The 15,582-nt window shown below is 56.9% G+C and overlaps 2 protein-coding genes across 2 annotated transcripts; one reads left to right on the top strand and one right to left on the bottom strand.

The window, feature by feature from the left end:
- Nucleotides 1-7,850: 7,850 nt before the first annotated feature.
- EsH8_V_000664 (uncharacterized protein) lies at nt 7,851-11,184 on the top strand (the record flags this gene model as incomplete). Its single annotated transcript, XM_083273180.1, has 4 exons — nt 7,851-8,278; nt 8,370-8,411; nt 8,567-8,968; nt 9,414-11,184. The coding sequence occupies 4 exons, from the start codon at nt 7,851-7,853 to the stop codon at nt 11,182-11,184; spliced, it is 2,643 nt and encodes an 880-aa protein (XP_083125895.1).
- Nucleotides 11,185-12,857: 1,673 nt separating this feature from the next.
- Nucleotides 12,858-13,574, bottom strand: EsH8_V_000665 (acyl-CoA N-acyltransferase; the record flags this gene model as incomplete). Its single annotated transcript, XM_083273181.1, has 1 exon — nt 12,858-13,574. One exon carries the CDS (start codon nt 13,572-13,574, stop codon nt 12,858-12,860), a length of 717 nt encoding a protein of 238 aa, XP_083125896.1.
- Nucleotides 13,575-15,582: the final 2,008 nt, after the last annotated feature.

Raw genomic sequence — 15,582 nt, forward strand, 5'->3', positions numbered from 1 at the left:
CAAAGGCTTGAAGTCGCCGCGATGCGTGGCATGGTCGCTGGGTGATGAGTAAGGTGCATGCATAGCTAGAGCAGAGCCAAGTGCGTAAAGAGTTTGCAGAACACCAGGCGCAACCAGGCCAAAGTTGGTTAACCTTAACATTAGTGGCATTCCGCTGGAGACACCTGACACGCTTCTGCCGACCGCTCGCACGTACTGGGTGCAAACTGGCGCAAACTGGCCATGTTGGTTGGACTTGCGGAATATTTTGGGATCCGGGGCGCCAGCGGCCCTACTGTTGCCGCCACTGCAATGTGCGTTGTGAAAGTTTGGGACGGCGCCGTTTACAGCGTCGCAGTCGCAAGGAACAGGCCGCTGAAGAATGTTCCTCGTCCCCTCATCGTTCGAACTCTTGGGGCCACCAAAAAAAAAAGGACCCGCGAGAGGGAAGGATGGCAACGAGACCGGAGTGGGTGGGGAGCTCGCGCTGGCAAATGAGAGCGACAAGTGGCCGTGGCAGTGGCTTGGGTGAGTGGCACTGGAGCAGGCCCTGAGTCTCTTCGTATCATGATGGCGTTAGTGCAGAGGGTAAAAGTTGAGATGAAACCATTGTAAATCACTCGAGACCAGGGCCCGAGGGTACAAGCTCGTGAGTGTGTCGTCTCGGGATGATCGGCGCAGGGATGTCTCACTGCAGCAGTCCTTGTCAGAGGTTGACCTGCCGGCCGCCAGAAAGGGCTGGGGACAGTTGTGTCTCGTCCGCCGCCGACGACTCAGTCTCGGGCCCGAGGCGGAGCGGCAGGGCGTCGACTTGGAGAGCTAGGGGTAAGCAGCACCCACCACACAATTCCTTTGGCCAAAGACGTGTCGATTGTAGGTAGGTATGTAGATGGATAGCGTCGTAGGGCAGCCGGGCGGTAAGTGGCTTGGGTTCGCAGTTGCGGGAACCGGGGGATAAGAAGAAAGCTGCTGGCGCTGAAGGTTTTCGGGTGCGCCCTGGAGCTAGACCTTGTCGACCCAAGCTTCCGTGGGCCGAGTTTGCGTCGCATCTCGCCTCTGTCAACCCATCTCAAGGCGGAAGCCAAGCTTGCGGCACCTTAGCTGCTACCCAGGCACCTTACTTGAGGCCATGGAAAGACGCTAGTCGGCGTCCATTGTCTTTAGTGTGTGGATTGGACCACAGCCCAGCGCCTCTCGCAACGTGTGTGATTGACGCCTGTGCTCACCGACTTTCGTCAGCAGAGCAAACATGAAGACGACGCAAACGAGCTACTTGTGGCCGGTTGGTGGGAGGGAATCGCCAGTCAGCGAACAGCTGAGTCAGCGAACAGCTGGCTAGTGTGGTTCGTTGGTCGCCGAAGCCGATGATGGGTGATGACGGGTGATGCGACGACACTTGGTACATCGGCCTAGCAGCAGCAGCAATAGAGACGGCAGGGCAGTATGAGCAGAAACAGGAAGCGTAGTGAAAGCTTGAGCGTCGTCTGCTGCTGTTGCTGCTGCGTGTCAAACCAGCGTCTCGCATCGCAGGCATTGTTTCTCTCGCACACACGGTCTTGGATACCGTCCTCGACCCTGTTCTTTGCCTCCGAGGCTTTCTTTTTCCCCCATTGTTATTTCTTGCTTTTTCGGGCTTTGGCTTTTTCTTCTTCTTGTCTCTGTCTCGCGCGGACCTCGCAGAGTTTGACACTTCGTCCGGTGTCCGGTGGCCGGATGTCGAGGCTATCCGCTGCAGAGTAGCTTAAGAATGGGCAAACAAAAGGCAGCGTAGGGAGGGAGCGCACAGCCGAGAGCCGGGATGACCGTTGGAGGAGTTCCTGAGTCTCTTCGCTCAACGTTCCATTCCCGTCTCCAATGACAAGGGCAGTGGACATCAGCTGAAACATCTGTAGCTTCCTCCTGAGGTGGTCGAGGGGGGAGGGGGGGAGGTCTGGACCCACCGCCGAACCTAGAAGATCCACAGAAAGGGTAAGATGGTACGTACCCTGCCGTCGCACTAGTGTGGGCATCTCAGTGACCCACTTAATCATCCTCCTTCCATCATCTGACATGGGCTGTCCTCCTCCTCTCCTCTCCTATCCTTTTTTCTCAGTCCCCTCGGCGGCCCTGGCCAGATTTAACTGGACTGGGCTAGTGTGAGAGGGCGGCATTGGGTGCGCGGTGCTGCGTGTTGTTCAAGGGACCTTGTGTGTGTGTCCATCGTAGTGCAGTGTGCAGTGTGCAGCGCAGTGCAGCGCACTCGGTACTATAGTGCATACATGCGCTAAATGTGCCTTGCGGTATGGGCGATAGTGGAATCAAGGGGGATGAATAGGGTAGATCGACCGATGTACGGATTGGATGATCGGAGATGGGACAGACGGCATACCTTGCAGTTGTATGGCGAGGGAGATGCCCTGTAAGTGCAGCGTAGTGTAGAGCAAGCATCGCAGCTATACACGGGGCTGCGCCAGCCAGCTCAACTGAGCACACACACGACTACATAGCAAGTACTATCTAGGTATGCACATGGCAGCCACTCGCTCTGCCACTTCACTGTGGCCGCTGCAGCTTAGCCACCAATTGGTGATGCCGGGAAGCTGTAAACATGTGCGACTGATGTGGCGATGGAGGGAGTTGAAGCACCGAGTCGTGCTCCTCCTCACTTTCTTCCGCCTGCTCTGTTCCCTGCCGGCAGGGACATGCCAGATCTCGGTCGCCTCCTCTTCTATTCTCAGCTGGCCTGGAGGCAGCAGAACGTCACCTTCCAGGCACAAACATCCACAAATGTCCCTTTTGAAGTGGATTCCCCAGCTGCAACATGCACATGGAGGCGGCGGATGACGGATGACGGGCGACGGGCGCCGGGCCACGGAAGGAGGCGTCTCGTCGTCCCACCACTGGCCGCCCCAAGTAGAGAGGGTTGGGACCGACAAGTCACCGACGGCGGGGATGTTCCCTCGCACACCCAACATAGATAGCCGTTACTTGCCCTGTGCCATAATGACTACTCCATACGTACCCGCAGAGTACTATACTCGGTACTTCACTCAACTTCGAACTCATCAGCCAAGCCACGACACCACCATCTGGACCAGGGCCAAAAGCCCAGCATCAGCATCAGCTTTAGCATCCGGGCCTGGACCTCACTCAACCTTGGACCTCCACGGACATGGGCCTTGAGCCTGGGATGGGACTGGGTCAGAGGCTGAACTTGACATCATGCACGCAGCGCTAATACTATCTGGTTTCCCGGCAAGGTCTTCTGCAATTCGTCAAGCCATCCATCCATCCACGCACATCACTCACCACCAAGCACTCCGCACGGGGCACAGTCACACACAGCAATCATTTGCTCACGACACGCACCCTGGATGCCCATGATGCGCCATCCATCTCACCCGGTCACTTCAACATATTCCTGATCCGCCCAGGCCATCATCCTCGTCTCTCGGAGCCTGGCGGCCCCCCTTTCCCCTTTCCCTTTCCCTCCCCCCCCCTCCGTCCCTCTTCACCACGATCACCAACCATCACAACCATGGCCCATCACAGCACGACGCCATCCACCAGCATAACCACCCTATCCCATCCCATGCTGCCCGTCCCTCCTTTGACGCATCTCGACATCCTAGCTTGCAGCAACCCCGTCTTGAAACGTGGAGGCAGATTTCCATGAGCCAATCGCAAATGGAACATTCGCCTCCGGGATGCCCACCATGGATCGCCCACCGGCTGCGTATCGAGATGGCCGAACTTGTCCCATGTCGCCGCGGCCCTACTATACAATTCTATGCAGCACCTGGCCCTGCAACTACCATAGTACGCAATACCCTGCAGCACATCAGTCCGCGCCGCGCTGACGACGGATCGAACCCGCTTCGGTTTTTACGTCGCCCCAGCTTCTCTGCTCTGCCACGTACAGCTACGGATACCGTCAATCCTTAATACCTGACATGCGCGGCCATACTGTACTTGGCGAATTGATTGAGGGGGGGCAGAATCTGAACCGGTGTCTCTGTGGCTTGTTGTTTAATGGCTGGGATAGACAGACAATGACCACGCGGTGCATGCCGTGTGCTGGACGAGGGTGGACGACCCATCGCCCCGCCCTGTCTTGCGCGCGAGCTTCACCATGGCGCAGGGGCCAATGTTGCCTGTTGTCCCGAATGGCAGAGTGGCAGTAGGCCCGACGGAAAGTTGCCCGTCTCATGGCTTTTGCGCCGCAAAATACGGCCATGGCCATCATGGGCCGTGTTGGAATTACCATGCGGAAGGGGGGCTTTGGACACCCGCGCTTATCATGGGCGCTGATCCTGGACATAAGCAAAACGAAGCATACGCTTATGCGTCCCGGATGTACAACTGTGACGAAAACAAAACATCCGCCACCTGCAGTTAACAAGCGGCCGCCCAAAGCAACAATGTGCCTGGGTTCGTGCTGGATTGGATGATGAAGCAAATGGGAATTGCGCGTCTCCCGCCAGTTCGTACACCTCATCAACCGGTGCATTGCGCTACGCTATGGTGCATTATCTGTTGTCGTGGACGCCCCCCCCTCGAGCGAGTCCTAAGCCTCAGCAGCGGGCTACAGCAACACTCTAGGCACGAGGGAGAGGAAGGAAAAAAAAAAAAAAGAAGGAAAAAAGGGCACCAAATACCCAGAGAAGAGCCAGGAACACAAGCTACCCAAAGCAAGCGGCCGCCAACACGGACAAACAATCTCGTGTTGGGAAGTGAGATGGATCAAAGGTCACAGACAGCAGAGAGGTTTTCCATAGCGAAAGCACGGGCTGGCGTCGCATCTAGTGGCAGCTGGAGAAGTCGAGACAGAACAGAGAGCTGCTGGCCAGACCAGACAAACGCAGCAACGTCGAGCCCCAATGCCCCCAATGCCCCCGATGCCCCCAATGCTCCTTGTCCCCCTCTTTCCAACCCCCAAATCTCCGTCAGTTTAGAGTCGGCCTGTTTCTGGCCCAAGGCACCGCGTGGCTGCAGCACCGTTGGATATTGCAACCGCAACACATGTACAAAGCACACACAAGATGATGGCGACAAAGCAGCACTAGGCCGTTGGCAGGGTTTGTCGCCTCTCCCGGCCGCCTTGTGGCTCCCATCGTGCGCCCAGCCATGTGGTTTTCCTCGCCTCATCTAGTCGATTGCATCCATCCCATCCATCTCGACGGTATCGTTCCAGCACTGCCAACCGATGCCTCTGTCCCACGCGGGTTTTGACAGCCAGACCACACCAGATACAATGGCTACTGGGCGACACAGGCAAAACATCAAATGCCCCGGCATTCGCTTCGGCATCTCCCGACCGACTGAACATTCACCTGCACATGCCCGTGGCGTGGTGTGCTAGTCTGGCCCCTCTTGTCCACGGTCAGATACCAATCCGGTCAGAGATCGCACACCCGAGCCCTGTCCCCCCATCCACGGTCCACCCCATCACACATCCTGGTCTCTTCAAACGGAGCACTTCCTTGACAAGTTTCACGCCCAATCCCGGGTCTCAGCTTGCAGATCAATGGATAACTGCGCCTCAGGGCCTCCCAGTTGCATCAACCGAGCAGCCGCAAGACATCCATCGGAGAGAGCAGCCGGGCAGCCAGCCAGCCCAGCACACAGCCGCGCCTGTCATTGACAACGTCCCTGCCGAAGTGAAGAGTGCCCACGGAACGAGGTTGAGATAGATCCCGCCCGCCCTTACCATGGCTATATCACGTCCATTATCAGTCTGGTAGGTCTGGCTATTTGGAAATATAAGCCCTGCCTGGGGCAGTTCCCCTGTGGAGATCATGGTTCAGACGGAGCATCTGACGCCATGATCTGCTACGGTCCAATCTGATGCACAAGGTCGGTCGAGGGAGTCGCCCTAGTCACCGGCAACGACCAGCGCGCCAAGCTCACACCGGCAACCCCTCCTCGACAGAGGGCAAAATAAATAAAATTTGGCAAAAACTTTTGACACAAACCGCTGCGGAGTGCTCTTCCCATCTCTCGGTGACAGCAGGATGGGGGGCCGACGACGGTCATGCTGCAAGCACAGTACTAGCACAGCACAACTCAGCACAGCACAGCACTGGGCAGCAGCAGGAGCAGCGAATGTGTAAGAGCTGTCGCCTCTTGTGCCAGTTACACAAATCAACCCAACGCACCCACCCCTGTCCCTGGAGGTGGACATGGACCCTCGTCGAGCCAGCGTCCAGTCGGGGGCTTTTTCCCCCACCGGCGCGCCCAAACCTACTGTGGGGAAGTCTAAACATCGACTACATCCCTTCCCCTTCAACGCATAACGCCCAGCATCCTTGCGTTGCCGCAAGTGGAAACTCTGAACAGATTCTCTAGCTCCCACTCCTCTCTTGCACGGTGATCATGCTGGCTCCCGTTGCGAGCCTCCTCTCTGTCCCCATCTTTTTCTCCGATGCTTGCTTGCGGCTTTCGGTCCTTGCCCCAGCTAGCCTAGTCGTGTGTTGTGTGTTTGGAGCCCTGACCTGACAGCACCCGGGCTCGGTCCAGCCATCCGTCGTCCATGTACCGTACCCATCTCAACCGACTTGACCTAGTCATGGCATTCGATGCTGCTCTTGTTCTGACCTTCTCTACACCCTCCGCCCGAATTCCAAACAGCTACCGTCTTCAATCCCTACCGTCCCTTCATGCGTTCTGAGCACAGCCCTACTTCTGCTTTTCTCTGACCCCCCCGGGCTTGTCCCCGTTCCTCGCCGAGCACATTCGTCTTATCTTTTGTTTCTTCCTGAGCTCTGCGAACACTGGCCTTGAACACCCGCACTCTCACATAGCATCGCCATCTGCTTCTTGTCTGAAGCCTGCCAGCATCTGTCACAATTCGGTTCACTTCGACGTTGTTGTGTGCCCCATCCATGGCATGATATCACCTGCGCTCCCGAAACGAAACTTTGACAAACTTCGCCAAAGTATTTGACCTTGACGACAAGTACTCCCCGAGGAAACAAGTCGATCTTAACTCGATCTTTAACTCGGACTGGACCTATCGCTTCTTCTCGAAGCAGGACAGACTCGCTCTCGGAGCATCAGAAACCTGGAGAAGACAGCAGCATTCTGCGAGCCACTCTCACGGATGCGAACAAATCCTTATTCGTTGACACTGCCACACGCCACCCCTTGATCGTGCAGCCTTTAAAGACCACAGCCACGGAGAAGGCTCTGTTTCCTCTAATTCCCTCGGTTCAAGGTCGATCCGACATCTGCGAACCACCAGGGCGTGGACAAGCTAAGAGGTGTTAAAACCCTTTCGGACGACCCTTCAAGTACACCACTGGCCGACTTGAAGGTGTTTCGGCCGTTTCAATCCGCTTTTGGAACTGTCAGTGCGACTCTGAAACAGCGATCCCAACGATAGGTCTGATATTCTTATCGTTTGCTTCTTAACTTGCCATCGCCTACGGTCCTACCCCTTCCCACTCCCTCGTTACCTCCCGGCCCCCCGGGCGCCACACACAAAAGCTTTGGGATCTCCCATCAACCTTATCATTCCTTTACGTTCCCCTCCACTGCTGTCACATCACCTACCCGTCCCCTAGTTGTGCAACCCTCGCAACCTGGGCTCTACAGACGACGAGTATCCGATGTATCGGACTGGATCCTAGATCGGACATCACCATCACCATCAACAACGACAACGAGAACGACAACGACGACCAAGAGTCAGCACCCTAAGAAGGGCCTTTAACTATTGAGGCTAGGATCTGGGCGCGCCATTCTTTGTCGACCTCCTGGGAATTGCGATAGACACTGGTCCTCAGAGACACGGGAAGAACGGAAGACACATAACAACATCGCCACCAGGGACCGCCAAGCTGGATTCGCCCCGGCGATAGAACCTTTCCCACGTCTTCCGCGGTTGAGCGATGGACGTGACATCACTACTGAACGCAGCGGCGGGGAAAAAGCCCATCATTCCGGACAACTCAGTTGAAATCACCTCTGCGCCCATCTTTGACGGACAAAACACCACGAAAGCACCCCTAAGGAAGACGATTGCTTCCAGGCGGACGAGCGAGACACGAGCACCGCGGAACCGCACGCCGTGGGACGCGGGCGGCTACTCTCTTCCATTGACACTTAACACGAAACAATCTACCCCCCAACCGAACACTACCTATTACAGCGAATCCGACGTGGATCAGTCGGCATCCGCGAGTTCCTACGACGCACCCTCGTCGAGCTCCCATTCGAGGGCCAGCTCTCTCAGTTCTTTGGCGCACGAGATGGCGCATTCTGCCAACATATCCACTTCACACATTGAATCGCAGCTTCACGTCGCGACCAGCCGAAGGTGAGCCCCATTTGCCAGAGACCGTCTCTGCACTACATACACTCGCATCGCGCATGGAGTGCCGAGGTGTCCTCTGACTGACTTTCCCCAGGCCCAGTATGTCAGGCGACTCGGACGCCCAGTTAACGGCACGGTAAGCGATGATACCTCTGGACAAAGCCCTGCGTTGCCGGCTCCTGTCGTGTGCATGATGTTTGCCTCTCCAGCATATCAGTCGCTTCAGGTTGCTCAAGCGCGCAGGTCTTCCAGCATCTCTTGATTTGTTCAAAATCGCTGACGGAGTAGTAGGCCAAACCTTCCGCGCGAAGATGACGGCCAGCATGTCACTGGAGGATTTCCCAAATCCCCCAAGCACAAGTTTTCAGACAGCCACAGCAGTTTGTCTTCGTACACGTCTTCCAATCAGTCGGGAGGACATTCGAGAATATCTTCGTTGTCTACTGTTAGCGGCATCCAGCCGTTCACGTCGCTTCTCAACGATGTTCCGGCTTTCGACTCGAAAATGGGCGAGCACCAGCAGCACATGGTTGATATTCAGCCCCCGTCGCCGAGGACTATCGGTCACCCTGACCCGAACTCGGTCTTGGATCCCAGTATGAAAGGACCTGGTCGCCCAGGCAGCCCGTCCGATGCGATACTCATCACACGAGGCATGGGCAGCAACCGGTCGAGTCCTACGGACGGCTTGAGGTACGTGATAAATGCATCCATTTGCGCCCATTGAAGCCACACTGTTCTTGTAAACATCCAACAATGCACCAGCCTCGCGATGGAGAGGGGGGGGCTTCTGAATGGGAAGGAACGATTTGGGTGAATTTCATCCAAGCCTCCACCTTCCTCGCTCATACTTGCCACTTCACCTCCTCGCTTAATAGTCACACGTGGTGATCTGCTGCCTTTCCTCTTCGTCTCATCACTTCAAGCGATTTGATCGCATCTCCACGAGGCCTCGTGATTCACCTACAACTTCTTGTCACCGCCTCGAGCGTCGCATCACTCGTCCCTTTCTACACTCCTATTTTAACAGCCACTGGCCGACCAAGATCCCGTCTTCTTCCACACAAACAACTACAAACAATATCATTGATTTAAACAAACCCGAGCTGGACTCTGCTGACCATTTTCGAACTTGCAGCCCGCACTCAAAACATCAACAAGACAACATTAATTACCTCTCCCTTCCCCAAGACAACTTGCACTCAAGAACTCACAAGAGAGCCGTTTCCGCTCCCGACTTTGCTGCTATCTCTGCGCCTACTTTCCAGCCGTTCCCTTCGGTATCTGAGACAGCCCCATTTCCCCCTCAACAACAGTACGGCATGTCGCCTCCTCAGTCTCCGCCCGCTGCGGCCAGCAGTGACGAGATCAAGTGCATGTACATCGAGAACTGCGACACTGGATCTCAGCCCCGTAAGGCCATTTCGCACATCTTCGGCCGCAACAAGCTCTGCACCCGAATGATTCCTGCACACGTCTGGGTTCACTTCTGCCGAAAGCATTACCAGCGCAGCCGTTATCGCAACGCTCATGAATACTCGAAGCTTCAGGTCGACCTCGTCCAAAAGCAAATCGCCAGAGTTCAGCAGTGGAGCGATGAGAATGAGCGAGCTGGCAAGGCCGGTGTGGTGAACAGCTGGTCGCTGGCCATCCGCAAGCGTGAGCAGAAGCGACTGGAGGACAAGAAGGAGTCAAAGAAGCGTTCCTACCAAGACGAGTCCGAGGAAGAGCAGCTTGACGGCGCCATGCTCAACGGAACTGCCGTCCCTGAGTGGCTTCTCAGCAAGTGCGGCGCTGGATACGCCACAGCTGCCATCCAGGAGATTGTTGCTCAGTTGAAGACGGAGATCGACAACGGAGGCCTCAGCCAGATCCCCGACATTGAGATCCTGCCCACCATCAGCAGCGATGGGCCCGATGAGAAGCCCAAGACCTACCTCAAGCGCAAGACGAGCGGCGCCGCCGCCCACAAGCGGTCGCAATCAATGGGAGTTGCCTTAAGACCCGAGGCGATGCCCATGGCTAGACGTGTCAGCCAGCCCAATGCATACTGGGGCCATGAAGGTTTCGAAGCCTCCCCTCTCGATAAGCGCCAGCGATATACTGACATGGAGGCTGGCTTCTATGGAGACCGCAATGCCATTCCAGGTATGCCCAGAGTTCCGTCGGGCATGCGTCGTATGAACATCCCGCACCGCCCTGCCTTTGGCAACATCCGCGAGAACCACTCCGAGGAGGACTACTACCGCCAGCCTCAGATGGGATCCGGCCCCTTCGTCTTTGGCGCTGGCGGACCTCAAGGTGGACCCCTTCCTGCGCCGACCCCTCAACGTCGCGGCAGCAAGTCCATGGCCTCTCACCTTGAGACGTCGACAACCATGCCTACCTACCCGGACCCTCGCCGCGCGTATCACCAGCGGTCCCAGAGCGAGGTTGGTGGTTTCCATCAGGGACAGGCTCCCCCCACCTACCGCCCTTCTTCCTCGTCTGGCTTCGCACCTTACGGATACGCACCCAACCCTGTCGAGCAGGAGCAGTACGACGGCACGTACCCTCGTCCTCATGACAACCCGTTCGCTCAGAACGCCCAGCCCAACTACTACGAGGACCCTCAGCGGCAGTACGCTTACGGCGCACCTCCTTCGTTCCAGCCCAACCCTGCGTCCCGTCTCGGCCCAGTTGGTGCCAACAGACACGCTCGTCACCAGAGCACCCCGAACGCGCCCCGCGCCATGCACCGCGCCCCCTCCGCGCACGGTTTCGCAGTTGGTCCCAACATGGCTCCCCGACACGACCAGCAGGTCTACGACCGGACTCCCTCGGACCATTCGCGCCATCCCTCCTATGCTACTCCTCCCATGCAACCCATGCAACCCATGCAGCCCATGCCTGACGGGTCTCGCCACTAATCGGCGCAAGACCCAAAACGCACTCTTTTGAAACGGCCTTCCTTACACTCACAATCATGTCACGTCGACACGGCATCATCTCGGAGTCAACATTGGGGACGGCAAGCGGTCATTTGTTTTCTCTCTCTCTCACTCTCGCTCTCTCTTTCTCTCACTTTAATTATCTTTTGATTTCCTTCCCTCTTGTTGCACAGCCATTGCATGAGGACGGCGGAAAACAAAAAAACAACTGTATACGGACTTTCTTTATCTTCTCTTGGGGAGGCAGGCCTGGCCATCTGGGGTAAACATGGCCAGGCACGATCAATGATGGATGACTGGACATCGCACGGATCAACGGCACACAAACGGGACCGGCTGGGTTTACAAGTCTAGAGAAAAAAAAAGCAAAGGGCAACTTTTCTTCTTTTCACGGACATTGGAAAGTCGGAAGGATACACACGGAATAATAACGTGTTAGCGGTGGCGGATGACAGTGTGCGATAACGTTTGTACTGATATGGACTGGCGGCGGCGGTCTGGGTTTCGGCGGGTCGGGAGGCGGAACGGGTTTTGAAAAGTGGCGTTGATTTCGACTTGGCTTTTATCGGGTTTTTATCTTTTCTTTCTCTTTTCTAGCTCTTGATCTTTTGCGGTTCACACCACGAAGCTCTCTACCTTGATTCCTGATTTACGGATGGATGAAGGAACGGGAGGCGGACGGGACAGGACGGGACGGGGGAACACATTCCTTGTTTGTTGATCAAGCTTCTCTTGCAAGGCTTTGAACGCTTAGATAGCTCAGCCTAATGAACACGCAGTTTAGTCAGAAAACCGACTTATTCCCATCTCCATGCCATGTTGTGATGCCGAATAGACGTCCACTGACCTGGGCGAGGCCAAACCGTCGACTTTCTTTCGCCCCAATGGTTGGGCACCACGACGGCAAGATCTACGACGACTGGTGAAAGAGGCCCCGGTGAGGGTGGCGGGGGTGGTGGGTGTGCATTCTGGCTCTGCGCCGTCGACCTCTTTCCAAAGGCCTACCTGTCCGGAGGGAAGAAGGGGGTGGGAAACCTCGCCGTCCATCTTTCTTTGCTGCCGCCTGGTCATCAAAAAGTGTGTTTGCTGTATGAACTGCGAAAGGCACCGCCCCGGTCAATGGGGAAAGCTCGCTTGCTTCCCTGTTTTTTTTCTTTTTCTTTTTCTCTCTCTCTCTTTTCTTCTTTTATTTTTCTTATAATGCAGACGACGGAAAAAAAGAAGGGGGAAGGGATGTTGGCGGGGGTGGGAGCAAAAGGGTGGCATTTCGATGAAAGACGTGTTTCTTTTCCCTCCACGAGACGCGGGGCTCTCTCTAAGGCGAAGAGAACGCTGTCGCGAGCGCAAAGAAATATCAGCCTAGTCATCATCACACTGGGCGTCTTGAGGCGGGGGATTTCGCTCGATAGTATTCAGCTCAACGGTCGCGCCATCCATGTGGCTCCGCCGATGGTATCTCCAAAAGAAAAAAAAACATGTCTGCCTAACATTTCCAACGGACACGGAAAGTTGGAAGGGGGGGAGCCTCCTTTCCAGGCCTCTGTCAATAACTCTTAAACACCATTGCTCCGTGACTCTTCCCCCTCTTGGGGAAAAAAAGAAAGCGCCTTATCGCCTCCCCAGACACGTGACCGGATGCTCACCCGCTCTTATTATTCTCGGTACATGATGGCGCCGCCGTCCCACTCAGCTAACCTGCCAACGTTCGCCCGGCCCTTGACGGCGAACCCGAGCCTCTCGTAGAACGGCTCGACGCCCCTGAGCCCGATGAGCCACGCCGGCACGCCCTCCTCGTCGACCCGGCGCAGGCCCTCCCGCACAAGCAGCGAGCCATACCCCTTCCCCTGGAACTCCGGGAAGACCCCGAGGGTGGAGAGGTACCATGCGGTCTTGCGCCGCGGGTGCTCCGGGTCGTCCTTCACGGGGTCCGACGCGATGTGGGTGTCCTCGAATATGGTGAGCATGTCCGGGTCCAGGGAGCGCGGGGGCCAGAGGTAGCCCGCGAGGGAGTTGGCGCCGAGGAGGACGGGCTTGAGCCAGCCGCGGAGGGTGAGCCAGCCCTCGGTGGCGGCCTTCTCGGCCGGGGTGGGGTAGGGCCGGCGCCACCACGAGAAGGCGACGATCCGCTCGCCCCCGGCGGCGGACGGGTCCGGGACGGCGAGGACGTTGAAGAGCTGCTGCTCGGGGCCCCAGTACCTGGCGTAAAAGGTGCGATGGGCGGCGGCTCGCCAGTCGTCGGGGAACTCGCGGCGGCGGGGGTGCATCTTGTCCACGGCCCAGTCGTTGCCGAAGGAGGCCATAAAGATGTCGACAGCGGCGCCTATGTCGGCGGAGGTGCCGTGGCGGATGCGAAATTCAGGTTCGGCCATTGTTGGAAGGCGGGGGGGCGTTGAACCGGTGTCGATGGCTCGAGATGTGGAGGGAAAGGGAAAAGGAAAAGAAATAAGAAGAAATGGGCACCTCTAGCTCGGCTGTCGAAAGCGGCGTGACTTTGCTGGCTTGAAGCCCTCGAGGAGACGCCAACCAGGCGGATTAAGTAGGAGGATGCTTAGAAATCGCACCTTAAGCTCGCCAGTAGCGGAGCAGGCTGGTTATGGTCCAATTGGCCAATTGGCCTATCAAAACAGCCCGCTTGCTCGCTCGCAATGACTCAAATCGAGGAGGCAAGCCCCTTGGTGGAAGCAGAAAAGGATTGGCTTCCTAGAACAAATCATGAAAGGCCCACAATACGGTCATGTTTGTAGACGGGCAAAGGCAGTATGCGTTGGTTGGAAGCGGAAGGTGCATTGCCGGCGGGGTATGGCGGGTCCGTCCTTGCCGGATGACTCAACTGGTAAACGGACGAGAGACGCGGGGAAACGACTCCAACGGCCCTCAAAAAACCCCGACAGGTAGCCCCGATGTGTTTGCTTCGGCGTCGTGTACATGGAGCCGAGCTCGGCGCACGGAGGACCGAGCTTTGTGCCGGTTACCGGTTCGTTCAGTATAATCCGGATGGGGTCCGGGTTTGTGCCAGGAGGGGAAGACGGCCCCGGCCGAGGAGGAGACACCGTCCGTCGGACCAGATCCGGCTAGGGAACCCCCAGGCCGCAGATAGTGATCAGTCGATGGCGACAGCTTGGATGGTGGAGCCATCCCTCGCGGAACCGCCATCCTGGCCGACGTCATTTTCGGCCCCCAAAATTCCTGCCCAGAACACGAAGATGGGCAGAATTTCCAGGTTCCCGGTGAGAGCCAAGGTCGTCGTCCCGTCTGCGCGGAATGGCAGGTGTCTGATCCGCCCCGCGAGCCGACCGACTTAACCTTGCAGGACAGAACGGACCATCCCGCGGCCCCGGCGGTCCAACGACGGCAGGATGCGAGGAATGTTCGACTCCATGGAGACTCGGATTCTCAAGGGCTTTTTGTTTTTTTGGCTAGTCTACCCCAGCCGGGGTCGTGTTGGGCCGGTCGGCGGATCGTCCACGGGAACAAAGACAGAGCAGACCGCGGGCGGTAACGGCGACGGCGTGGCTCCTTCGATAGTTCCGAAGAGAGAGAGCCACCGGAACGCTGTGTAACGTCGGCTGGACGCGACCAGGGTGAGAAATGCCGCCATTGTCACCAATCTTACCCGCCATGTCAGCCCTACACCAAAGGTGGTACAGCATTTGGGCCTGCTGACAGGCTCAACTCGTCATTGTCTGCCAGTCCCGGGCCGGATTCGGGGAAAGGCGTTTGCGAAAGCGGCGACTCGATTGGTCCTCCCGATTTGGACGGTTCTCTGGGAACGCGCCGGATTGTGTCGGAAACGTGTCAGACTGCGTGGCACTATTACCTTGATTTCTGCTTTGCTGGCCTGTCTTACGCCGAGACATATTGCAAAGGCCTGTGATAGGAGGCGCGAGCAGTCTGGCTGCAATCAGTTGAGTTATTGTCTCGAGCCTTTATTCTGATGCCACGGCGCTAGTACCGTTGCGGGCGACACCCACTGGCCCGCCTCAAGAGATGGCTGACTAACACCTGCCTCTCGGGGTGGTGGTCCAAGCACCACCGAGAGCACATCCGCCTGCAATTGGGCTGGAGCAAGCGGGACATATGCCGAAAGGAAGCGACATGCCCTTTCTTCTTCTGTCTTTCATCTGGCATCTGCCGCTCGCTGGTTCGAGCCCGAAATCTCGGATCGTCCCAGCCACCCATGTATGTCAACTCTCCAGTTTCGCCTGGTAACAGTCCGACCAGTCTTGGCATAACAAGACATCCGCCGGCAAGCAAGCAAGCAAGCAAACGATTGCGCAGGAAACCCGCGACAGGACAAGATGTCCAAGCAGCAGACTCGGCCCATGTCCAGCCAGCTACGCTTGCACGCTAATCTGTAACGCTTCTTATGCTGGAGCT

The sequence above is a fragment of the Colletotrichum jinshuiense genome, chromosome 5 (genome assembly GCF_051148585.1).
Source record: "Colletotrichum jinshuiense chromosome 5, complete sequence".
Classification (NCBI taxonomy): Eukaryota; Fungi; Ascomycota; class Sordariomycetes; order Glomerellales; family Glomerellaceae; genus Colletotrichum; species Colletotrichum jinshuiense.